Here is a 26709-nt window from a genome sequence, read left to right as displayed (position 1 = left end):
CCCTCTCAAAAGACAGAATCGTGGTAGAAAATGAATATCCGCGAGTTATTCATATCAATAACTTAGTTATAACTTCGTAAATAAAGGTGAGGAGGCCTTTCTTCCCGATCGCAATGCCTTGCGCCTGCCTCTCTGTAGCTGCAGGGACCAGTGCAAGACGCTCTGATCAGAGTGCATAGCGGTCAAGGCTGCTTAATCTTCAGGACGCGTGCGCGTCACAGGATCGGCGTCTGCGCACGCGCAGTTGCTGCAAATATGGCCACCACCGGCAACCTGTAGTGAGTCCTTCCGCACCTCGGCACCTTTCTGTTTCTTAGTTACCCCTCTGAGTGTCTAGCGGGAGGGAGTCGATGGGGTGTTGGAGGGGTGGCGTGCAGAGCGTCTGCGTCGGGTTTCACGCGGACTGTGGGAGTTTCGGGCTCACCCAGAGGGTGTGAGCGACAACACCGCTGTCCTCACGGGTGTGCACGCCCCCGGGTCGGAGGGATTCCTGTCTGGCTGGTGTAGACGCTCCTCCGCTCTTCTATCGGGTGAGACTGTCTCGCTCTTTCCGGCGCGTTACTTATGGCGTCCTTGTCTCGAGCCCGGCGGTTCTCGGAGGTTTTGCCGAGATCCTTTGGGCGCCTGGGCCCTTCAGATTTGCCGGTTTCGGGCCGAGTTGGCTGCCGGGCTCCAATGAGCGGCGGGGCTGTTTTCCGTGGAATCTTCTAGGTGATTTCCCTTCACTCTACTGATACTTGCAAAATCAATCATCTATCCATCCATCCATCCATCCATCCATCCATCCATCCATCCATCCATCCATCCATCATCTATCTAACTGCCCCTCCCTACCTCACCAGGGAGGTTCATGTGTCCTTCCCCTGCTTTGTGGTCGGTTTGCTATTTTTTCCCTTGGTTTTCAATGGTTTTATTTTCCTGGAAAAACACGCTTTTTGTCCATACTCCTCCAACAACTTTTTCTCCATTCTCCCCCTGCCTTCTTCTCCTAGTTGTCTAATTTGAAAGATTCCACAGCTAAATTGCAGGCATAATTTAATAGATAATGACGAAACCATTCAGATTATCACGTATTAACATTTTGCTACGTTAGCCTTTCCTTTCTCTTAAACACATGACACTATATTTTACACACACGAATGTAGCACAGGCAGGCGTGATAGTGTGTGTGTAGGCTGAATTACTAGAAGTAATACTGTGAATATTCTGACACTACACTTTGAAATCCTTTAGTGAAGATTCTCTTTAAAATAGGAACCTAGCCTTTTTTCCCCCCCTTTCCATGAACAAAGGAGAGTGGGTATCCTACCAACCTCCCAGTGGCTATACTACTGAAAATAATGCTAATCTTGTGGGGTTGGAGAGACTTGGTGATGAAGAGCGCTTGCTGCTCTTCAGAGGACTTGAGTTTGGTTTCCAGGGCCCAAGCCTTGGGGGTATAGCACCTGTAATTCCAGCCCCAAAGGACTCACCCAGGTATTCAATGCACTAATCTGGCTTTAGAGAGTGTCGAAACATAGATGGCATTCACTCATAGACACGCATATACACATAATAAAAATAAAATTTACAAAAAAAGAAATGTCTCTGCTAACAACCTTAACTGCCTGTTTAGTCCTTGAGGAGGCCTGGAATTCATACCCCCACTCTGATCTATGATAGAATGATGTTGGGGCCAATCATTGTACAACTTCTACATAACTATGTTTTAAAAAAAATTTTTTTTTTTAAACTGGCTTCTTTCAAGGTTCATTCCAGGATCATGTGTGTCATTAAGTTTGTCTTTTCAGTCACGTTCCACTGTTAATGCTATTTCTCTTCAATAGTTTTGTAATGTTTTGATGGGTGTCTTCTAATGTCTTATGTCTTAAAAGACATAAGGTGTTATCTTGTGGGGTGTGCCTTTGTTTAGTTCATACTGACATCAACAATCCTTTTCTTGCCTTGCAGATAATTACATAAGTAAAACACATAAAGTTGGTAGTGGTCAATCTTTGATCATGTGGTTAATGTGCTTGCTGTCATTAGTAAATCATTCTCGGGGATTCTACTTTAAATTCTTTGTTACTTTTTTGATTTTCAAATGCCCAATCTTCCTGGTTTTTCCTCGTTTTTGTATAGTTAGATGTTAGATTTTTTTCTTTCTTTTTTGGTGTGCTTTATACCTTCTGTCTTTTAGATAAGTTCTTTACCCTGGTAACTTGGGTAGCTCCTTCGCTCTGTATTTGCTTTATATCTTTTCTTATCTCAGTATTTTACCTTAAGACCTCGCTCTCTCCCTCTCCCCTGCCACTGTGTGTGTGTGTGTGTGTGAGTGTGTGTGTGTGTGTGTGTGTGTGTGTGTGTGTGTGTGATTGTTTTTGAACTAAGCAACTTGTGTATGCAGTCACTGTCATTGAGCTACATTATTTTAGCCATCCTAAGGTTTATGGAGATCCCTGCCCAATAATTCTTTTCTGCATCATTTTATAAGTGTGTGAGAATGTGTGTGAATTAGGAATTAGAATATTTTTCTCATCTGAAAAAGTGAAAGAAATATGCATTCTAGGGGTTGGGGATTTAGCTCAGTGGTAGAGCACTTGCCTAGCAAGCGCAAGGCCCTGGGTTTGGTCCCCAGCTCCGAAAAAAAGAAAAAAAAAAAAAAAAGAAATATGCATTCTTCTTAGTCATGGTGATGAGTGCCTACCATTCCAGCACTTGGGAGATAAACGCTTTCTCCACAAGCTCAGTACAGCCTTGTAATGGTTAATTTCTCTCCTGAACTTTTTTTTTTTTAAAGATTTATTCATTTATTATATATAAGTACACTGTAGCTGTCTTCAGACACACCAGAAGAGGGCATCGGATCTCTTTATAGATGGTTGTGAGCCACCATGTGGTTGCTGGGAATTGAACTCAGGACCTCTGGAAGAGTAGTCGGGTGCTCTTAACCACTGAGCCATCTCTCCAGCCCCATGTGCACCGTTTTATATTCCCATCTCCTGAACTTTTAATGTACTTTCAAAGTGTCAGCTGGTGAGTAGGCAAATAGGTCTGATCCTGGTGGGTCAACACACAAAACAACAATAACAAAAACCTGGCTATGTGGGTGCACCACGTAGTTCATCCACTGAAGGTGTGTAGTTCAGCTTTTTAAACTTTTTCTTTCTTAAGACAGGGTCACACCATGCAACCTTGGCTTGGCTGGAACTTTCAATGTGGACCAGGCTGGCTTGAACTCACAGGTCTACCCACCTCTGCCTCCTAGGTGCTGGGATATAAGGCCAGCGCCACCATGCCTGTCAATTTTAGAACCTTTTTTTTCAATCAATCCCCCAAAAGAAAACCCAAACTCCTTACTGTCACTTTTATCTTCTCCATTTCTCTCTCTCTCTCTTTTTTTTCTTTTCTTTTTTTCGGAGCTGGGGACCGAACCCAGGGCCTTGCGCTTGCTAGGCAAGCACTCTAGCACTGAGCTAAATCCCCAACCCCTCCATTTCTCTTTGATGAAGTCTTTTTTGGTCTGTTTTGAACATTCCATATACCTGTTTGTAAAATCTGTAGTCCTTTGTGTCTGGTTTCTTTGACTTAGAAAACATCTTCAAGACTCATCCATGTTGTAGAATGTATATGTATTTTATAGTTTTGTAATACTCTATTTCTTTTTAATACTTTGTAATACTTTTTTTCTCCAGTGTATTTTAGTGTTAGATGTCACAATTTTCCTGTCTTGTAGAATAGCTACATAGATGAGGAAATGATTATTGAATCTTAATGGATATGACTTTAATTTGCATTTTTCTCATGGCTAGTAATATTGAGCATCTTTTTTTTTTTTTTTGTTTTTTTGGTAAGCTAGTAACCCCAAACCTGACCGTCCTTTTGGACTTCCCAGACTCCAGGACTGTAAGGTATAAATTTCTTTAATTGAGGTCTTGAAACTATTATATATTTGAATTTAGAAAGCAATCTAAAGTAAGACAAGATCTTTGCTTTGTTCCTTAAAAAAACATAGGTTGTTGTCATACTTTATCTATTCTCTAATATTTCTTGGGATTTTCTTTTCCTTTTACAAATACGTGTTTTACTTGACTTGTGTATTAGTGTGTATCTGATCCTCCAGTGTTACCCTGGAGACGGATTATGTCTCCATTGTATTTAAAGCAAAATGAACTGATACTTGTTGGAATGTGTGTGATCTAACTGCAATCCTATTAGAGCATATTACTGTAATGCTGAATGAGCATGGCATTGTGGCAGAGAGAGGGGACCCTTGGGATTGTTTTGCACAGGTGGGTGTGGTGAGGAGTTGTTTAGAGTGTGTCTTTTCCTTCCTCTTCTCCTCTCTTCCCTTATATGATAATATAGAGCCTTATAATGATAATATAGTGGTTAATAGTTTACAGTGAGCCTGCCTTAGGATGAGCAAGCAAACCTCAGTGGACCCAAAGCTGTTCGCTGGGATTTACCAGAACAGGTTTAGGAGCTGTGTTGTGTATAAATGCGTTGTTCTCAGACAGTGAATCAAGGCCGCAGCTTTCCTCTTTCCTGCCACCTCTGTCCCAGTCCATTTTGGATCTTTAGCTCAGTTCCCACAGAAACATCCCCCAATGTGGTTCTCTCACTGTGCCTTGCTACCTGGCTTCTGTGAGAGTTCAGGAAGCGGGTGAGAGCAGCAAAGCCAGTGCTAAATATGCATATTTGACAATTTGTGCACTCACTGAGGATAGGATTCCTCTTTTTCTTTTCCATGTGATGATAGTCCTTTCTGTGCATTGTTGTCGTTACTGGTAAACTTTGCTTGCTTTTCTTAAGCATGTAACAGATGTGTTTATACCATAGCGCCTGTTGTATTGCTTAATATGCCCTCTATTACAAGAAGGGTTTTGTAGAATTACTGGTGACAAGAAGCTCACAGAGAGGTTTTTTTTTTTTTTTTTTTTTTTGGTTCTTTTTTTTGGAGCTGGGGACCAAACCCAGGGCCTTGCGCTTCCTAGGCAAGCGCTCTACCACTAGCTAAATCCCCAACCCCCACAGAGAGGTTTCTTAATCAGTGATGGATATAAAAAAGAAAACAAAGCTTCTTCAATCACCAGGACTCCTGAGGTTTCTTTGTAACAACATGTATATTCTTGGGGCCCTTCAAGCTTTGAAATTATCCTAGTACTCAACTCCTCCATAGATTTGTGTCAAGTTGAAGGTACTAGGGATGGGGACAGTCTTGCCCATGAAGAATTTGTGGGATGAAGGTTAGCCCTAAGTTACAGATGTCCACCTGAATTGAAAATTATAGCTGAGCGGTAATTCTAGGATTGGTGGTGTATAGAAATGGTGTCAGGGAGGTTGCAGGATGGAGATGGGGGGGGGGGTTCATGGAGCCTGGGCACGGAAGCTCTGAACCAGATGAAACACTGAGAGGAGCTGTCAACAAACTTGGAGTTTCTTCATCATGGGGAATAAGGGTTTCCAGGGCGGGACAGGTAGTCAGTACAGCCTGCCAAGAACATGGTGTGTGTTGTTGTCTTTTCTTTAATCATTATGTTAAGCTGTGCATTCAGCAGTCTCTTGGTTGAGATAACCATGCATCTGTGTAGTTTGTCACTAGTGTTATACAGTTTAAGTCAATGTGTGTGTGATCTTTGTGTCTCCTTTCCCCCCTAGCATTACGGTTTTCCTATTTAAATACAGTTCTAGTTTCTAGTCAAACTTTTTTTTTTTTTTGTACCTTATCTTTTCTCTACAAGGGACAAGGTTTATTGCTGTTTTTGTAGGAGTGAGATGCAGGTGAAAAACAAACCAACCTTGGCCCTGCCCCAGTAAGCAGTTATTGAAGATGGGTGACTTAAATTCACAGGAAAAGAGGATGCCTAGGAGCTTGCATTGTTACCTGAAGCATCTGGCTAGCAGTGTGCCTGTACAGACTCTAAGGTTGTCACTCTGCAACTAACATCTCAGATTTTCTACATAACCCACCCGTGTCTGCTGAATGTGTATGTGCCAGACATGGTTTTACATTCATTCCGTCCTGGGGCTTAACATTCACTGCTTGCCCTGATGGCATGGAGGGAAACCCTATGAACATAGCTATTGGGTGAGCTGGGTCAGCATTGCCTGGCCTTGGCACTGCTTAAGGCTTTAAACCCTCTCTTAGAACTTGCATTTCCAGTTTCTTTTTTCCCAGGTAAGAGAGGAAGTGGAAAGGGTTGCATAGGCCCACCAGGACACTTAGTCACTTCAGAGTTCCCTGTTGCAACTAGGAGATGGTACATTTTGTTTGTTTGTTACATTTGTCATGTCCTGCTGAAATGCCAACCCCAGGAATAAGAACCCCATTTCAAACAATTCTGGCCATTCAGTGCCTGCTTTTGTGGTTGCTTATCCATCATCCTTGAGGGGCTTAGCCAGCAAAGAAATGTGTGTTTTATTCCTCATTAATCTGCAGAAATCTACTAGTCGAGATAGTTTGTTTTAGGATAGGAAATGAAATTGTCCCTCGGTGACAGGAATGGCCACGCCTGCTTTGTATTTTGAGTTTTTTAACTGATGGATGGTGCAGCATGTATCCATGTTTCCATGGTTGTTTGTTGCTAAACTTTATATAATGTGCGGTTTCAATTTAGCTTGAAAAATAATCTCACTATATGTAGTAGTACATTATATGTACATTATATGGAATGTTAGTATTTCTGCTTTGAATCCTTGATATTGCAATGAAATTCCTACTTTATTAAATGTATTTGATATGTAAAAATATGTTTTCCATTTAGTTCACACACGGGACTATGTATAAATGTACTATAATGTAAGAAGTGAACTTACTAGTGTTCTGTCTTGTTCTTTTTTTAGTCAAGTTAAAAGTAGGTGGTAAAGGGGTTGGGGATTTAGCTCAGTGGTAGAGCGCTTGCCTAGGAAGCGCAAGGCCCTGGGTTCGGTCCCCAGCTCCGAAAAAAAGAACCAAAAAAAAAAAAAAAAAGTAGGTGGTAAAAGCACAATTACATAAAAAGCCTTGTTTTACATGTTCAAGCAGTTTTTTCCCTCCCTTTGTCTTTTAAGGTGGCAAAGGTAGTGCCCAAGCTTGAGTTTTCTTTTTAGTGGAAGAACAAAGTGCATATTATGTTGTTCTGGAGCACTACTCAATGGGAATTTATGGTTCATCCAATGAATTTAGAAGTAGTAGATGATTGTGTTGTTGTAGCCAGCAGAGGTATTCTGGAAACAACATGCTTTACCCACAGCTGCAGATGTGGTTTTGCTATTCACATTAATAGTCTATATAAGCCATCAGTTGTGATACCTTGGAGAAAAATCCATAGAGGTCATGGATACCCTCATGATTGTTAGCCTGCTGCAATTTATACTTTAGTACACCCAGGCATTCATCATTGTTACTGTTTTTGATGCGGGGGCTGGAACACAGGGTGTGAAACATACTAGGCAAGCACTCTTCCAAGATAACATTCTTAACTCTGTGGTCTTCCTTTTTCACTATAAGTGTTAAAGACTAATACTTTCTGTCCAAGAACTAAGTTTACTTCAGCCTGAGTTGTCTCATGTTTTGTGATACAGCATTTTCATTCTTGCTTACTTTCAGGTATTTTCTAATTTTTATCAAGGTTTTCATTATGCTACTGAGAAATAGGTTAGAACTTTTTTCCCTTTTCCAAAGAAGTAAAAGCTTGTTTTACCTACTGCTTTTGTTTTCATTTTTATTTGCTTTGTCTTTGACATTTTTCTGTTGATTGGTTGTTAGCTTGACCGCATTGTATCCAGTAGACTGGTCTCTTCTGCTGTTGTCCGGCCTTTGTTCTTTGGCTTGGTTTATGGTCATGTTAAGGGAATGTTTCACATATGCTTAGAAAACATTTGGCTTTCAACATACATGGCTTTTCATCTGGCTTATAAGGCTGGCTCCTGAACATTTTTGCTGCGTGTCTCTGTCTAGCAGTTTTTCTGAATTTCCATTTTTGAAAGGAATTAAGCCTTTCATTCTGTTTGTATATATTGATTTCTTCTTCCAATTGTTTTGACATACAATACTACTATTGTATTACACTGTGACCCCATCTGGTCAGCACTCTTGTTTTTCTTGTTTCAGCATTGGAATGGATGTGTCCACTTATCATTTCTTTTTCTTTCCCTTTCCTCCTTACTTTAGTCCCCCGTCCTTTGAAGAACTGTTTTTACTTTTTCTGAATTTGTTTTTATTTTACTCTCATGTCCAAATCTTGGTTAACCTGTAGATTTTCTCTTCAGTACTTTGAAAGAAATTTTCCTTCTTTCTTGGTTTTCTACTTTGGTATTGAGTAATGATGACCAGTTGTATTAAATTTCATCTTCGCTATTACTGGTCTGTTTTTCCTTCCTTTTTTTTCTTTTTAATTTTATTTTAAGATCCTTCAGTAAGGGGTTGGAGAGATGATGGCTCAGTGGTTAAGAGCAATGGCTGCTCTTCCAGAGGACCTGGGTTCAATTCCCAGTCCTTACATGGGCTCACAATCATCTGTAACTCCAGTTCTAGGGATCCACATGTTCTGGCCTCTGCAGGCACTAGACATGCATGTAGTACACAGACATACATGCAGGAAAAATACTTATACACATAAAATAAGATAAAAAATTAGAAAAAAGGTTATTTCATAGGTATGTATTGATTATTCACTTGTCCTGATTAAGACTTATGTTTCTGAGGTAATAACCATGATTCTATTTTCATGATGGAAGGGAAAGTAAAGTTTCATGTTTTAACAGCTGCTACCAAATTATCCAGCCATATGGATTGAATAAATGCAGGTTTTAACTAACATGCATGCTAGTTGAGCTTTAAGTATGTTATCATACTTGTATTTATTCATTTAATTAGTTTATTTATAGACAGGGCTTTACTGTGTAACCTTTGGTAATCCAGGACTTGCTATGTAGAGTAGACTAGCCTCATACTTGTGATCCTCCTGCTTCTGCCTCCCAAGTGCTGCATATACAGCACTGATTTACAATTCCGGATTTCTTTTTTCATTTTACTCATATCACACATACGCATCTGGTGTTGGGTTGTTTGTTTGTGCATATTTGGTTGTTTGTGACAGGGTCTCATGTAGCCTAGGCTGCCTCAAACTTACTATGTGACACAGGGTGGTCCCCTAACTAGTTCCTGGTCATCTAGATTCAGTTTTCCAAGTGCTGGGAGTATAAGCAAAGGCCACTCCCCCATTTTGATTTTAGAGTTATAGTTTATGAGACCACTTGATCCCAGGAAGTTTAAGATGAGCCTGAGCAACCTAGTGAGACTGTCTTAAAAACTAAAACAGAACAAAACCCAAACCAAGTCAAATGAAAACAAAACACAAAACGACAAGAAGATGTAATTGAATGACTGACAGAATGAGAAGATTGTTGTTTTCAGGGTTTCTATTTTCTCATTAGGATAAAATGCATTTTTTGGTCATTTTGTGCATTTCTGTATGCGTTCTTTGTTGATATTGGGTGATAATCTTTATCATTATTTAGTTTTTGGCTCTACCTTCCACTTGTATATTATTTATTATTATATTTTGTTTTATTGAAAATTTTAGTGTTGATGTTGAATTTGTTAGTCTGTCTGTATGGCTTTTGCTTCTTAAGCTCTGTTGCTTAAGGTCAGTCCTATCAATGAAAGCATCTTTTGTACTTTAATCGTTGTTTTTATGTGAAAGACTTTATCATCTTAAAATGCAAGTGCTGAGTTAAGTGTCTAATTTTACTTTAAAGGGAGTCAGTTGTCTTTCTTTTAATTTTTTTCTCACATTGATTGGGTTGATTGAGAGCCTGGGCATATGTGCCATGGCACATGTGGAAATCAGAGAACAACATTGTGGGCTAGTTCTTTCCTTTCACTGGGGATTGAACTCAGGTTCTCAGTTTGGCAAGTGCCTTTACCCATTGAGCCATCTCATTGGACCCCATTGTCTTAATATTATGAAGTATAAAGAGTAGGAAAGGTAGTAAGAAAAAAAATTAACAGTGGTGAAGAGCCCTGGAGCCATTTTTCAAATACTTTTCATTCTTTATCCTTGACCTTGCCTTAGACATGATCAAATTTTGACAACAACTTTGCAGGATAGTCTCTAATGGATTTAGAACATAGATACAAATCTTTCAGATTTGTTAGCCTGTGCTGTCTTCTCATCCTTGAAAGCAGAACTCTGATCATAGATTTGGGGCAAGAACTCCTCATTCTATATTTTTGTAAATACACTGTGAAGTTGATGAGGGGCATTGGTGATGAGGACAAAAAGGCAGTGGTCAAGATGGTATTTCAGCGTGAGCAGAGATTTCTGGCTCCTCTGTCTCACGTGTACCTTACAGAGTATTTCTTTGACCTGTTCGCTGAGACTATTACAATGTAATGCCACTTCTTTTGAATCTGTTCTTGGCTTCAGTCCTTGACCCTTATTTGAACTCTGTATTTTACAGATAACAATTTGAAAAAGAAAACAAGTGGAATATACTCACCCCATTATCATTTTTCATTTTCTTCCACATATATCTGTGTTTACTTAATGTGTCTTTTTCTTTCTTTTCAGTATGGAACATGAGACTGAAAATAATAGCTCAGAATGTTCCTGAAGAAGAAAGTGTTTCCTTTGAGGTAGAAATGGAAGGATTTACAAGAGAGGGTCCCTGCTTCCCCATTTTAGGCGACAATTGGGACTGTGAGAACCAGGAAAGAAATTCAAGGCAGTCTCCTTTAATTGATGAGAAAACAGAGGCTCAGGAAGCAAATTGTGACCATCATAATTTGGGGGAACATTTGAGTACAAACCCAGCCCTTCTAGCATCTCAGAGAGTTCCTACAACAAACAGCTTCCATGTTCCTAACTCAGATATTAAAACTTTTGATTGTGACCAAACCTTACATAGTTGCCCCCAGAATTATACATTTAAGGGAACTGGTGATGATGATGCTTGTGAAAAAGCCATCCATCCTTCCATGGAAGTCACTCAACTTGTAAGAAACCAAACGAGAGATAAACCCTATAAATACGCAGAAAGTATTAAATCTATAAACCACTTTACCACTGCCCTTTGTGATAAAAAAATTAAAAAAAGAAGCAAGAAATTTTACAAAGGTAAAGACTTTGGGGACATCTTGGCCTTGAGCTCATCTCTTAATGAAAAAAGAAATCATTCTACTGAGAAACCCTATAAATGTGCTGAATGTGGCAAATGCTTCAAACGGAACTCTTCTCTTGTTTTACACCATCGAACTCACACTGGTGAGAAACCTTATACCTGTAATGATTGTGGAAAATCATTCTCCAAGAACTACAACTTGATTGTACATCGAAGGATTCACACAGGAGAGAAACCCTATAAATGCAGTAAGTGTGGGAAAGCTTTCAGTGATGGATCAGCTCTGACACAACACCAGAGGATTCACACAGGTGAGAAGCCTTATGCATGTCTAGATTGTGGAAAAACTTTCAACAGAAATTCATCCCTGATTTTGCATCAAAGAACTCATACAGGGGAAAAACCATACAGATGTAATGAATGTGGGAAACCCTTCACTGACATCTCTCACCTTACTGTGCATCTCAGAATCCACACTGGTGAGAAGCCCTATGAGTGTAGCCGGTGTGGAAAGGCTTTCCGAGATGGCTCATACCTCACTCAGCATGAGAGGACACACACTGGAGAGAAGCCTTTTGAATGTGTAGAGTGTGGAAAATCCTTCAATCGCAACTCTCACCTCATTGTGCATCAGAAAATTCATTCTGGGGAGAAACCCTATGAATGTAAAGAGTGTGGAAAAACTTTCATTGAGAGTGCATATCTCATCAGGCATCAGAGGATTCACACTGGTGAGAAGCCTTATGGTTGTAACCAGTGTCGTAAACTCTTCAGGAACATCGCTGGACTTATCCGGCACCAGAGAATTCATACTGGTGAAAGGCCTTATGAGTGTAATCAGTGTGGTAAAGCTTTTAGGGATAGCTCCTGTCTGACCAAACACCAGAGGATTCACACTAAGGAGACTCCGTACCAGTGTCTGAAGTGTGGAAAGTCCTTCAGGCAGAACACTCATCTGGTAGTACATCAGAGACTTCATAACAGAGAGGGTCCGAGCCAGTGTCCTCACTGTGGAAAAATATTTAGAAGGAGCTGGTGTCTTGCCCGACATCAGAGAACACACCTTGAAGAGCAGCCCACGGAAACATAGTGGACATGTGCCATACTCTTCTTGAGTGAACAAAGGATTTGTCTTCAGATGTGACTTCCCTTGCTAACAGAAAAGAATTCTTTATAAAAATATTGAGTATGACATATTCTATAATTGCATTATACTGTTACTAGGGAACTCCTGAAGAGAGGATTGAATGGTAATTAATGTAGTAAAGGCTTCAGGGATGATTCAGCCTATACCAAACATGTAATTCATACACTGAAATAAGTGAGGAAGGCATTTTCTTAGAGATATCCCTCTATCTTTACAGCAGGATACTGAAATTGGAAAGAACCTGTGAATTCATTCAGTAGGTAACCAGTAGGAGACATTTTTAATAGTATCACCTTATTATAAGCAAATGCTTATTAGAGTCAAAGTTTGTAAGTGTTATTTGGAAGCAACAGTTTTGTCAGGAGTTTTTACTGTCCACAAAGGCATAGTGGTAGGATGTCTCACACAGTGCCCTACAAACCACCACCGGATGTAGCTGGGTTTGCTGTTTGAATGCACTTCTGTTTTATGGTGCTGCCAAAACACAGATGACTCATTTAATGAGGTGAAACTGGATATAGGAGTTGCTTGTGATTGAGATGAAGTTGTCCCTCTTCAGACTAAAATATTCTTCGTGATGGAAAGGGCTGCTTCTAAGAAATAGGATCCATTGCTATAGGTGTTGAACAAGAAAATACTGAATTGTATTTCAGTTATCACCTGCTTTCACCATTGTTGATCATTTTGGATACTAATTTGTGTAGAATTCAGGTCCTTTGAAGCAAAATCCAAAAGTTTCATTGCCATCCTAAAAATACTTAGATCATTGCAAAAGAAGGCATAAAAGTAGATTTATTATTACAATCATGTAAACATGTTCATATTTGGCTGTAGGTTAGCAGTGGATGATGGTATTAAGTGGTTTCTTAGGAGACTACAATTGTGTTCTTTTTCCCTTTTATTTATACTTTTTTATATAATAATTTGGTAATGTATATAAAAGCGAAGCTAAAGGAAACAAATTGGAGTTTTCTTGGATCTTCGCCAGTGAATAGAGGCCAAAGATACTGTCAGACATCCTATAAAGGCTAGATTATGGCTACAGGAAGCCATAAGCGTCTCCAGGTGTATATTGACAGACACTTCTTTGGAATCAGAGCATCCCGAAGCCTAGAATAATTTCTTTTAGAATTTTGAATATAAAGATTATGGCATTGTGGAGGGAGAGGTATAAGAGTCTAAGGATAGGGAAGAGAAAGTTACAGAGAAATCTAGAATAATCCTAGCATGTCCTTGCTTAGGGTAGTGTTAGCTGACTGAAAGCTAGACAGTTTTGTTGAAAGCTTCAAAGGCCTCTGATTCCTCCTGAAAATTTTGACTTGACCCTGTCTTCTATCTTTTGATTCCTGTGAAAAGAGAATCATAAGTCTATTTTGAGATGATTAAGGCTGTTGAGTAGATTTGTAAGGAAGTTTAGACAACTTAGTCTTCTGTATGCATGCTCTTGACAGCAGGATGGTTATCAGATGATGGGGATGGAGAGATAGTGGTAGAGAGTGCTTGTTATTCTTCCAGAAGACCTAGGTTCGGTTTTAAGCACTTGTATGATGGGAAGGTACTGGTGCCTAGTGGGTAGAGGCCAAAGATATTGTTAGACATCCTACAAAAGTAGCCCTTGGAACAGTTATTTCAGAATATTAAGAATATTGTGATTGGGATGCACACACATGCACATACAGAGCACACAATCATTTGTAACTTACAGATTGTCTCTATAATGTTATGTGTCTGAATAAGGCATTAGCAAACACCTAGTGGACTATCTGTATCACTTAAGGCCAAACACTTTGGTGTCTGCTACTTTCAAGAAAAACATGCATGTACCATTAGTGTTAGTAGTGTCCCTGCTTCTTGATCCTACATCTCAGATTCTGGAACAGGAAATCTTCACTAAGCCTGCTGTGGCCTGAGGGAAGCACCTCAAGGAAGAGGCATCCACTCTGAAGTTTTAGTGAGTCCACATGGGGTTTGTACGAGTGTGAATTCTTTCCCCTTGCTCTTTTCTAAAATTAGTTTTCTCAGATCAGGAAAAACTGCTGTCATGAAAATAACTACTGTATAGAAGATGGACACTTTTGGCTAAAGAGGGAAAGGTGAGATTTGATCTGGGAGCGTTCCAGATGACTTGCAATGCAGCCTGGACAATTTTTGGTGGTAGGCCAGAATGATTAGGGAAAAAGACAAGAGAGTATACTGGAATATCAGGATGAGTACCATTTAATCACACAGCCCTTAAATAGGTAGAGAACTTGGGCTAGAATCAGATGGAGAATGTGAAGGTAGAATATTTAAAGAATAAACATTTATTTTACTTTTCCTGACTTTAAGGAGCACCTAACTTACTGTTCTGATTTTAAGGCTGGAGAATCCACAATATGAATGGCTTCTAAAAGCCAGAGAAGCAAGAAAATGAATTCTCCCCAAAGTCTCCCCAAAAGGAACTATCCCTGTTCTTATTAGTCTATTGAGATTGAGTGGATTCAAGTCCTAAACTGCGATAACTGATGTATGGTTTTAAGCCGTGTTTTTTGTGGTAATTTGTTATATTATCTGTAGGTGATATGCTTCCCTCAATAGTTCCTTTTAGACTCCTTACTGAAGTGTGTCCTTTTACCGAGCAAGTTAAGTAAACCAACCCTTTCTACTCCATACCTATAAAATTTATTTTATAGGAAAAATAGATTTCTTTTGGCTCTGTTGACCTCTGTGCATTCACCATTTTAACAGCCCTGAATTCTAATAATAGTTTAGAGATTTAAATACTATGAATGTTCAAGGGCGTGCTGGTGTACACCTTTAATGCCAGAACTGAGGAGGCAGAAGCAGATGGATCTCTTAAGTTTGAGGCCAGCCTAGTCTACAGAGTGAATTCCAGTACAGCTAGGGGCTATGTAGTGAGACCCTGACAATAAGAAATAATAATAAAATAAGTTCTGTGAGTGAGTAGCCATTTGTGAAAATAAATCTCAGAAGCAATGGAATAACTTTTCTGTAACTTTAATCCCATCCCCTTCTACTTGGTTGGCCAAGAAGGCATATTTCAGCACCATAAAGCATGCCCACAGCACAAGAATGTGGCAGTGCCAGAGCAGGGTTTCATGTCTAAAATGGAGATTGGAAACATTTATAATTAAGGTCAGTATCTTAACTAGTTACTATTAACCCACATTCTTTTGATTTTTCAGATTATCGGTGCTCAAGTATGCCTGCCTGCAGATTGTTCACTAGGCTGGTCCAACTTCATGTCTTTCTTACTTTAGCAACTGTATAGAGTACATGCAGTAAGAGTTGGTACTGTAGCAGAAAGCAGAACCAGCTGTTTACAATTCAGCAGGGGAGAAAAAAAATAAATGCACAGCATGTATCAGATGGTGGTTGATGCCTGGGAGAAATATAAAGATGAGAAGGGGGATGGGGGTGTCTATATTGGGTGGACGTGATGACAGTTTTAAAAAGCTTGATCATTTCCTTTCTGAATGAAAGGCAATTACATGTGTGACATTCTAGGGGTGTGATGTCCTGCAACAAGAGGTTAAGATTTAGGGAGGAGAAACCTTCCACCATATGAATTACAGGGAAGAGCAATTAAGTCATAGATGGAACTTCTTCATGAGCAGCAGTGAAAGAAATGGCTTCATTGCAGAGGCAGGTGTGGAGAACAAAACTTTGTGAAACGGAAAGTCCATTTACAGGAAAACATCTATGATTCTGAAAAGATAAATTGTTTTAGAATATGCATAATGAAGTCCTAGCCGAAGAAAAGAACAAGTATGTAAGTATAAGCTTGATAACCAAAGGTATTCAGCATTAGTGGTCATTTCTGATAAAATAGACTAGTGTTCAAGTTTTAAATACTAAGTGAACTATTCAGTGGTTCTTGATAGTCTCACCAGGTTGTTCATTCACTTCTATTCTGTAATTTAAGGACTTTTTCATTATTCATAGAAAAGCCCTTTGTATCTATTAGTATCCTCCATTTCTCTGACCCTGGCAATCACTAATCTCTTTTCACTGTGTATTTGCCAATTCTTTGCATTCTACATCAATGGAAAAATAAGACACGTGGCCCTTTGTAACTTCATTTAGTATAATGTTTTCAAGGTTCATGCTGTAAGTTCAAGGTCCTTTTTGTGGCTGAAAAATATTTTGCCATATGATTAAAACTGTATTTTGCTTATTGGTTGATGGATATTTCAGCTTCTACTTTTTTGGCTAATAATAATAATAATACTAAGAATAATGCTGATGAACACATGCAAACTCATGTGCCAATAAATTTTCAGTACTCTTGGGTAGATACTTAGGAATGGAATCGCTGGATCTTTGTTTGCTTTTTGGGGGAACTGATGTCCATTTTACATTTGACTAATATATGACTACTTTGACTTCTTCATGACCTTACCAACATTTATTTATTTTTTTGTGCTAGTGGTGTGAAGTGTTATCTTGTGGTCTGGGGAAAATAATTTATAAAGTTGAAAATCTATACCTTATCCCTTACCCCATGGATCAGCATTTTTTCCTGCAAGGGGAAGACAATAGTTTGAACTGTGCACCATGTCATCTCTGCTGCAGGTTCTCAGCCACAGGACTGTAATGTGGAGGTAGCTATAGGGATTGGTAAGCGAGTGTGTGTGAACGTGTCCGACAAAACTTTACATACGGACTCTGATTCTTTAAAATTGTGAAACTTACAGAAAATTCAAGTTTCATGTAGCAAAGTAAGCCAGGCCTGGTGGCGCTCACGTGTAAATTTCAGCACTTAGAAGCAGTAACAGGATGATTGCTGCAAGTCCCAGGTCAGCATGACTACATAGGGAGACTCAGTCTCAAAAAACCAAAAAGCAAAACTAAAATAAAGTATTCTTTGTCCAAAACCATAAGATTTGGAGTAGCATTTACCCAGGGGCTGTAGTTTGATAGACAAACTTGTTGCAGACAAAACGAAGTGGAAAGGTAGCTTGAAGCTGCTAGTTGAGAATATCAAACTTTTTTTTTTTTTGGTTATCTTGGTATAGGCAAACATTTTTAAAGTGAAATGAATATCGGAGAAAAGGTTATAGTAAATTTAAGAATTCATGTGCATAAGAAAATCCATACTATGTAAACGAAATGGCAAGCAATAGAAAAAAAAAACCGTTGTAGCTCATAGAGCAGACAGAAATGTTACTTAAATATGTTAAGGATCCAGCATTGCAAAGATAAAACTCATTGAAAATGTGGTCAAACACTTTGGATCTGTGCCATTTTGAATGAGGAATCCAAATAGCCAATTCATTCATGGCACTGCCCAATTTCGTTACGAATTTCATAATGAATTTCATTCGTTATAGAAATCCCAGGATACTGTATCTGGATGAATATCTTTTTTTTTTTTTTTTTTTGGTTCTTTTTTTCGGAGCTGGGGACCGAACCCAGGGCCTTGCTCTTCCTAGGCAAGCGCTCTACCACTGAGCTAAATCCCTAACCCCCTGGATGAATATCTTAAGTGTTGACAGGGAACTTGTTGACAAACATATATTTTGCTTTTGATTCAGGAGGAAGTCTTTCATATGACTATATATTCTCAGAAACAATTACAGTTCTAGTCACTACCTGGACAAGAAACCGTGGGTAGTCACAGCCATTTCTAGTTACAAAGAGGCTGGGTGGGATGGGGTTTTACTGATGTGTTTATAAAATGATAAAGAGAGGATATGTCCTGGGTTTCGATACCAATGCTGTGTTTATAAAAAGATAAAGAGGGGGGATTATGTTCTATGGAGGTGTGGTGAGGTATGGGAAAGGGGGCACCTCAGGGGATCCCTGCTGAGACATCCCTTCCCAGTGAGGGATCAGCCACACGACCTATAGTATAGAATAGAATTTATTCAGGGCATGGGGAGGGGAGTTAAGAGGGTAGTAAGGGCAGAAAGTAGAGAGAGGTAGAGTAGAGGCCGGCCATGGGCACGTGGAGAGAAGTGGGGAAGGGAATGGGGAGAGAAGAGACAGAGGGGGAAGAGGGTAAGAGCAAGAGGGGAACAAGAGAGAGCAAGAGCGTGAGGAGGGAGGAAGCAGCCCCTTTTACAGTGTCAGGCATACTTGGCTGTTGCCAGGTAACTGTGGGGCGGAGCGTACCTGGCTGTTGCCAGGTAACCGTGGGGGTGGAGCTTACGCTAGGTAATTGTGGGGGTGGAACTTCGAATGCTAACTCTATCTCAGGCGGGACTGGAACTCACAGTTTGCCAGGCTGGCAGAGAACTCAAGAATTCTTCCTGGGTCTCCCAAGTAGGGTGTTTGAGAGTGCAGATGTTTCAAATGTGAGCCATTAAGCCTGACACAGCCATTTCCTCTAACAATTCTGGAAACAGTACTAACCTCCTTTTATGCACCATGGAAAATTATACCAGTACATAAAAGTGAAGCTGGCGACCATCAAGAGGAAACAGCCATAAACAGATCGCCTTCTGCAGTGCTTTCGGGTACTGTGGGCATTGGTAATTCAGCGTTTGAGGGGCAGACCAGGAGGAGACATTGTTTCAAAGTGCCAAGTACTGCAGATGAGTGTCAGGAACTAGAAGTCACTTCCTGATAGGCAGCTAGGGAGAGGGGCGGTGGCTAGGGAATACAAATAGTAAAGTTATAATATGACTAGCTTTTCCCTCACCTTCCTTACCTGAGACAAAAGTCTGGCAGCTTAAACAAAGGCCTTGCGGGCTTTTTCCTCTGCCAGTAGGATCCCCGCTGATGGACTGGCTCAGCAAGTTCAAGAGATGTGGGTCAGTCAGCTGACCTGTTTTTCTTCAAACCGAACTCTCCACAATTGGGGGAAAACCCCTCAAAAGATGAATCAAAAGATGAAAAAACTGCCTTGGAGGAGAAGCTGGGTTGCTTTGCAGAGTTTTTTGTTTTTTGTTTTTTTTTGTTTTTGTTTTTGTTTTTTTTTAATGTGTTCTTCCTCACTTCCTAATAAAAGCCATTCTTGATGGACTGATTCTGTCTGCTCTTGTGGTTCACTTTCCTTGCTGCTGTCACCTTAGAGATTTTTCCTGTTTTTCAGTTATTTAATTGCTGAGGAAGGGATCCGTGGCTGGAAAAAGGCAATCCTTAGGGATAACAAATGGAAAGGAGCTGGACTCCCTGGTCTCCCTGGGTCATATCCCGCGGAGGGTGGGTGGGGAGACGACACGGGTAGGTAGGTACTATTGCAAAAGGATGACCTCACATAGGTGGTTCGCGCAGTCTGGGACAGGTGGGTGGAGTTTTTCGTTTCATTAAACTTCAGCAGTCTGCGGGGACTAAAAGCCTCAGAGCTCAAGACCGCAAAAAAGGAAGCTCTTTTGGGGCTTGGATCTGGTTCTCCAGGATATCCACACTCAGCTTTTAGAGATGTCAGGCGTCTTAAGAACACCTCATCTCGGTGCTTAGGGCGAACACACGCAGACCTTTAGCGTCCCACGTGGGGGTTGTGCCCTTGGAGGTGAGTGGGTGTCTCCCTGGTTCTTGGGTTGGGTCTTCGTCCTTTGTAGTCCACCCGCCCCTCCTCGCGACTTCCGCAGAGGCGGAACAGAGTCCTGGACCTGCGTGTCTGCGCATCTTGGGATCTGAAGCTGAGGCTGGGCTGGTGGCTTTTTGTCCCGCGTAATGTCACGAGTGTTCTCACCCCGCAGGACGCGGATGGGTCGGACTCCATGAGGTTCGCACTCCTCCGCCAGCGTGGACCTCGCTGCTTTCCCTCCAAGTCCACATGCAGACGCAGCTCTTCTTCCACTCCATCTCAGGGTTAGGGACTGGAATGCCTGCTGTTTTCTGTACCCACTCCCAAGCTTTCTCCTCTGTGTCTTTCTGCCCACCAGTCCTTCTTCTGCCTTTCCTCTACCCTATTCCTCAACATAGAGACAGCGTCCCCTCCCTGCACATGTGTTCGTTTGGTTTCTCTTCCTAGGGGCTGTGAAGTCTCTCAGCCGGTCTTCCTTCTTTCCCTGCTGGATATTATACAGGGAGGAGCCTCTGAGAGAGGGACAGCCCAGCCCCTGGACTGGAAAGTTCAAGGTTGGTGGCAGGGTATGCCAGGTAGGGACTAAGATGCTTGGAGAACCTGGAGGCCAGGTCTGCTTTGATAGGTAAAATATGCACCTTAGTCTCTGGTCCAGGGTCTAAACAGTCACCTTATGGAGATGTTGAGTTGTCTTGTTCCTTTGCTTCTTTCCCTGTTGTGAACATGCAAGTTTTCAGGTTCTGTTTGCTCTGAAATGGGCTTGTTGTATAGCACAGACTAGCCTGCAACTGTCTGTGTAGCTTAGGCTGGCCTTGAGCTCATAGTTCTCCTTCCTCAGCCTTCTGAGTACTGGGACTATAATTTACACCATTAGGACACACACGTTTTTAATTTTTTTCTTTCCCATTCGTAGCGGTACTTTACGAAACACTTGGCCATTGTCCTTGTGAAACAGGATTTTATTGCCTGATGACTTTCCAACTTGTTTGAACCCTTGCCCATCTAAATTTACTACATGTAATATGTAACAGTTATGTATTATGTTGTTGTGTGTATGCTTAAGTATGTATTTGTGTGTATGACATACATATTTTATTTGTGGGTTTATATGGAATTTTGTGTATACATGAATCACATACATATTTATATGTATGTTCATACGTGTATATGTTTGAGTATGCAATCTTTTTGCATCTGCATGTTTTATATATATTTATGTATTTGAAGCGAGCACAATTACATAGCGAGCTGTATAGATGTGTAACTTGAGTTAATGTGTGATGAAATTGTATTTACTAGAGATGAACTCCTTTGATGGTACTTTTGAATTTCATTTTGTGCCATTGCAAAATAAAGGTTGTTCATCCATCACATAACCTTCATTTAATTTTATTTCATCATAGTACTTTTGAATCATCTGAATCAGTTTCTAAAGACAATTCTCCATTTTTTTAATGCTAAGCAAAAGATGTTAGTGATGTAGCAACTTATACTATGATGTTAATCATGCTCATCTAAGTTGAATAAGCAGCTTGACTCCAAATTGTTAATAACCCTCTATGCAGGGGATCAGAATTTAATGAACTTACGACTTGATACTGACATTATGGATGATTTTTGTTAACATTTCATATATTTTCCACATTTCCTGCAATGAGTACATATTACATCATTTTACAGTGAGGTGGTGTTTTGTTTTTATTATTGTATTTTTGCAGTATTGGGGGTTGAACACTGGGCCTCACCTTTGTTAAGCAAGTGCTTTTACCATTGATATACTGTGAGATCCAAAGAACAACAATGTATCTGGCAAGTTAGTGGGAGGTCAAGACAGGAAAGATATACCTAGCAGGCTAAGAATTCAGAGGTATTAACAGTTAAGACATTTAAACAGAATTTCATGTTTGTCCTATGTCACTTCCTGACAAATAAAGGTTTCTAATTGTAATTAAGAAGTTTCTGTTTGTCCTGTGTTACATCCTTGCAAAATAAGGTTTCTATTTATAATTAAGAAGTTTCTGTTAATCTATATCCTAGTTAAGGAATAAAACTCCCTGTTTGCTCTGTGTTACATTCTTGCTAAAATAAGGTTTCTTTTGTAATTCCGAGTAAGATCCTGCTTCCTAGGTCTGATGTAAACTGCTTATAACCCCATTCACTTGATCTATATCCTTGCCTTTGCCCCTTCCATTTTCCTTGTATTCTTTAACAATGTGTAACAGCCAACCCTCTCATTGCTGAAAACACCTTATCTCTCCTATAAGAGGGACTTCAAGAGGCCAGCAAGGGCTGCTCTCCCAAATCCCAACTTAGGGTGAGATAGCTTGTTGATTAGTCTGGGGTGCTGACCAGTCTGGAGTGCACCCCTAAATATAACTTCCTTTAATTGGTGAGTTTTACACTTGGTCTTTTCTCCTTGAGAATCTCAGGTTTAACAATAGCCCTTAATGACTGTAATAAGTTTTAAAAGTAAAGTATTGAGTAAATGCTCTTTTTTTTAAGTTTGCTTGGAACTTCTGGAAGCTTATTTGGCTTATGTAGTAAAGAGATCAAATAGCCTTGACCATGGATCACTTGTCAGCCTGCAGGTAGCAGCTGGAAGCCCAACATATTCCATATTTGGCCAGCATAGCCTGAGGTTTGAACACTCGGCTGTACCCTAGTCTCACTTCTAAGAGGCTGAAATTCTTGGTGTTCCTGCTCTCTGCTGCTTCAAAACATGTCTGTAAGATTTTTCAAGTTAATAGTTTTTCCAGGTTAGGTAAACTGGTGGATTTCTTAAGGCTCCAGTTGGAGTTATCTTTCTTCCATGAGCTCATTTGTAACCATCTACTAGATACCTTCTGAGAAGGCTCCCAGAAGCACTTACATCTTTCCCATCTACTTTGTATTTAGGCAAATTTCTGAAATGTAACAAAATTGAAAAAGAATAGTGAACATCCATTGTCCATTGTGTAAATTTAGCAGTTAATACATTGTAATATGTAACAGTTATATATTATGTGTTGATAATATATGTTATGTGCATGTTTTATACCTGTATTTGTGAGTTTGGCCTGTATATGTAATGGGTTTATATGTATTTTTTGTGTGTATTATATACATATTTATAAGACTATGTATGTTCATATATATATGAAAATGACTGCAGTTACATCTATGTTTAGTCATATATATAACTAATTTATTTGTGTATACCATTTGGAAATAAGCTTTTAAGTAGGATGCTTTATCTCTAAATATTTCTTTACTTGTACTTTAAGGGAAAGAACATTGTTCTGCACAACTCCTCACACTATTTATACACCTGAGCAAATGAGCAGTAATTTCTAACTATTGTTTGGTATCCATCTCTGTTTTGGTTTTGCGGGTTTCCAAATAACCAAACATAGGATATTTATTTTTCTATAGTCAGGAGGTTTTTACACATCATTGTGTTTCCACAGTTTTGGAATAATTATAGATTCACAAGAAAAATTTTTTGAGACAGCCGTCTCTCTATGTAGCTTACAATGCCCTCCACTTTCTAGTTGCTGGGTTTTTAAACTAGTAAAAATGGAGGGTCCTTAATGTGTAGAACAGGTTTTTGTCTCTTAAATTTTAATTTTCATAGGATATATGCTTAACAGTGTACCATGCCCAGCTTTTTCTAGAACCTTTATAATACTGTGACCCATTTTGAGTAGATCCTTACAAGGGGTCAACTTCATTCCTTTGCTTTTGAATATTCGGCTTTTTCTCACATCATCTGAAAAGGGCAGTTCTTTCCCATGGACTGGTCTTGTTGAGTCATTTAACATACATGCAGAGATTATATACAAGCTCTGTATTCTGGTCTATTGATCTAAGGTCTGTCTTTCTTGAAGCTTTGCAGTCAACAAATCTAAAACCTCCAATTTATTTTTTCAAGATTGTTTTGGTGATTCAGAATTCCCTGAGATGCCATTTGAATTTTAAGGTAAGTGTTTCTATTTTCTTAAGGAATATTTCTGGGATTTTGGTAGAGGTTACAGTGAACATGTAGAATACATTGGGTAGTACTTACATCTTAATGGCATTAAGATGACATAAGATGGTAGGACATATAGATGTCCTAGGGGTTAAGAGCACTGGCTGCTCTTCCAGAGGTCCTGAATTCAGTTCCCAGCAACCACATGGTGGCTCACAACCATCTGTAATGGAATTCAATGCCCATTTCTGGTGTGTCTGAAGATAGCTTATATATATATTTAAAAAGCTATTTAAAAAACCTTATTTCCAAATGATATATACAGATGAATTAATAATATATAAATAAACATATCCAAAACATGTTAATATATACACAAGTGAATACACACACACACACACACACAGTCTTACAGTTCTTGAACATGAAGTGGCTTCCCATGTATTTGTATCTTTCTTAATTCTTTTCAGAAACATCATTTACTTTTCTATATATAAATTCCATGCACTAGCATCAGTGTTTTCTACTCATCTGCTACTGACTCAGGGCCTTAGTACCCCATTCTACTTGAGCATCACAGAAGAGTATTTGTCCCTAGCCTAGAGACAAATTCAGAATAATTTCTCTTGAATGTGTTACTGCTTTTGCAGCATTGTAAAATTGAAGAATTGAATGTTGATGTAAGTCTGGGGTTATCTAATGTAATTTCTTTTTTTTCCCAACGATGCCTTTTATACTTGCATAGTCCTTCTGGCTAGATCTTAAGAGAAGTGGTAAGGGTGGACATCCTTGTTTCTGGCCTTAAAGGAAAAACTTTCTGTCCTTTACCATTGACTATGGCTATTTTTTAATATGGCCTTTATGTTGAGCTAATTTCTTCCATTCCTTGACTATGATTAGTGTTTTTATATACTGAATTAAAATTTTCATTGATGTGTTTATATCATGAAAGGGCATAACACTAAAACAGCGTCTCCTCCCTGCCTTTAAGCTGGGTCTGTCCACTCTAGCAAGAAAAAACTACTGTTACACAGTCCAGTAACTCTGTAAATATTTTTCTTGTACCAGAATTGTTATTATGCAGCCTTGGTTTGGGCTGGATTCACCATTTTGCACTGTGGAATAGCTTTACAGTGCATCACTGCAGCCAGGAGAACACACACATATATTTAAAAGTATATCGGATAGTTGGCTACAAGTAAGCAGGGTATTTGTCGCAACTCACTCATAGTATATTCCCCAAATTACTGAAGAAAGTTGCTGCCTCCCGCAGCCCAGTTGTTCTTTTGGTTCCTCACTAACAAAAGTGCCTCATGACAAAAGTACATTTGATTTTTAGGGTGCCATATTGTTAAAATTAGATAACGTACATTGAATAAATGAATGCATTTTATCCGTAACAGATTCCCTTACATTTACCAGTTAACACAGGTGGATACAGAACTCCCATTCCTTAGTCATTCCAGGCGGATCTGAGTTTTATATTCGAACTTTTAATACAGTTTTTGAGTTTTGTGTGACTTGAATTTTTAATCTTTCTGTAAAATACGTAATAACTTAAATGAACATATTCTATGTGTATCTTTTCTTCAGATACCAGATTTGATATAAATGTTGTAACATAGGTGTGTAGATAGTGGATCCTGGATGGAACTGGCTTCTTACTGAGAAGAATATAATTCTGCATGAGGACTTTATCCAAACCTGTGTCATGCCTCTGTGCATACCCAATTAAACACTGGAAATAAAATTGTTTTGGTGAACTTTGAAAAAAAAAAAAGAAAGGGCATTGATTTAGTCCATTACTTTGTCTACATCATCAGGATAGCTGTATTTTTTCTTCTTTTGTTTTGTCAATGTGGTTTGTTACATTGATGAGTTATTTATGTTTGAGTCTTTGAATTGCAAGAATGAGTCCTATTTGGCTGTGGTATAGAATCTTTTCAGTTTAGTTGTATGTTATTCAGTATTTTTGTGTCAAAATTCATAAGAAGTATTACTTTGTATTTTTCCCCCTTGAAGCACATTCCTTTTTTGGCATTGATTTTAATTCAATACTTGTTTTGTAGTGTAGTCTTTCTTCCTTTGGAAGAATTTAGGATGGGTTGATATTGATTGTGTACGTGTTTGGTATACACACATGACTCTGAAGAGCTACTGTTGGTCCACACAAGCTCAGCACAAGAGCATGTATGGTCTTGCTCATGTGGAGTTTAGAGCCTAGAAAAGCAACCCTTGGTAAGAGAGATCAGAATAGTGGTTAACTGGTGAGAGATAGACACACTTTACATCATGAATTTCTGTGGCTCATCAGTGTGCACACATGTGAAGGTTAATGGAAATGTATTTAAGGACTTGGTAAGTTGAATTTATTGCTTGAATGTATCATGTTCATATGCACATTTAAAATGGAAGAATAGTTATAGTTTAGACCACAGCAGTAGAAGAGGTGAGACATTCTAGGCATATTTGAAGGTCAGAGCTGACAGATTAGTTGTGACCTTGGAGACAAAAAGCAGAATGGAGGATAATGCATAGGTTTCTGGTCTTTCCTGTTGAGTAGATGTTTACTGGGATGGGGAGGTGTGTACTGCCTTGCTTATTTCCAGGGGTCAAGAAGGACTAGACAGACAGTTAAAGATGTAAATCTGCAATCAGAGGAGCTGAATAGGGGGCTGAAGTGAAGTCTGTGCTGAGTAAGTCTGGTACACTAGGGCATGAGAAATTGAGGTGTGAAGGGAGAGGAGAAGAGACGAGCAGTTTGTTTGGGCAGGTAGTGAGGCCTCAGGAGACTTCAAAGAAGCATCTCAGATACAACTGGAAATAAACTTCTCCTTGATGGGGCACTTTAGAAACCAGGCTGAATCTCTTCTCTTGAAATGGAATAGCATAGGAGAAGTGTAGAAACCACCAGTTTTCTTCCCTTTTTTGCACAGTCGCTGTTTTGTGTTTCTTAGATATTTGACTCTGGCTGCCTCCAGATAGAATGCATAAAGTAAACTCTGCTGTGGTTACAGTGCTTTGGATTCCTCAGTGACTTGGTAGTCC

The 26709-nt window shown here is 39.5% G+C and overlaps 1 protein-coding gene across 5 annotated transcripts in view; it reads left to right on the top strand.

Annotated features, from left to right (window-relative positions):
- Nucleotides 1–25445, top strand: part of Zfp329 (zinc finger protein 329) — a 101524-nt gene extending 76079 nt beyond the window's left edge. Inside the window, exons 3-4 of one of the 5 annotated variants that reach the window (XR_010051709.1) lie at nt 10539–19694; nt 23623–25445. Coding sequence is in view for 4 of the 5 variants with exons in the window: in XM_039111111.2 (XP_038967039.1) it covers nt 10539–12178 (1640 nt within the window). In the remaining variant the exon portion in view is untranslated. The other 4 variants (NM_001107477.2, XM_006228109.5, XM_006228110.5 and 1 more) reach the window with 4 other exon arrangements.
- The last annotated feature ends 1264 nt before the right edge of the window (nt 25446–26709 follow it).

The sequence above is a fragment of the Rattus norvegicus genome, chromosome 1 (assembly GCF_036323735.1).
Source record: "Rattus norvegicus strain BN/NHsdMcwi chromosome 1, GRCr8, whole genome shotgun sequence".
Classification (NCBI taxonomy): Eukaryota; Metazoa; Chordata; class Mammalia; order Rodentia; family Muridae; genus Rattus; species Rattus norvegicus.
Note: the sequence above shows the minus strand (reverse complement) of the source record. Positions and strands in the feature narration are given on the sequence as shown.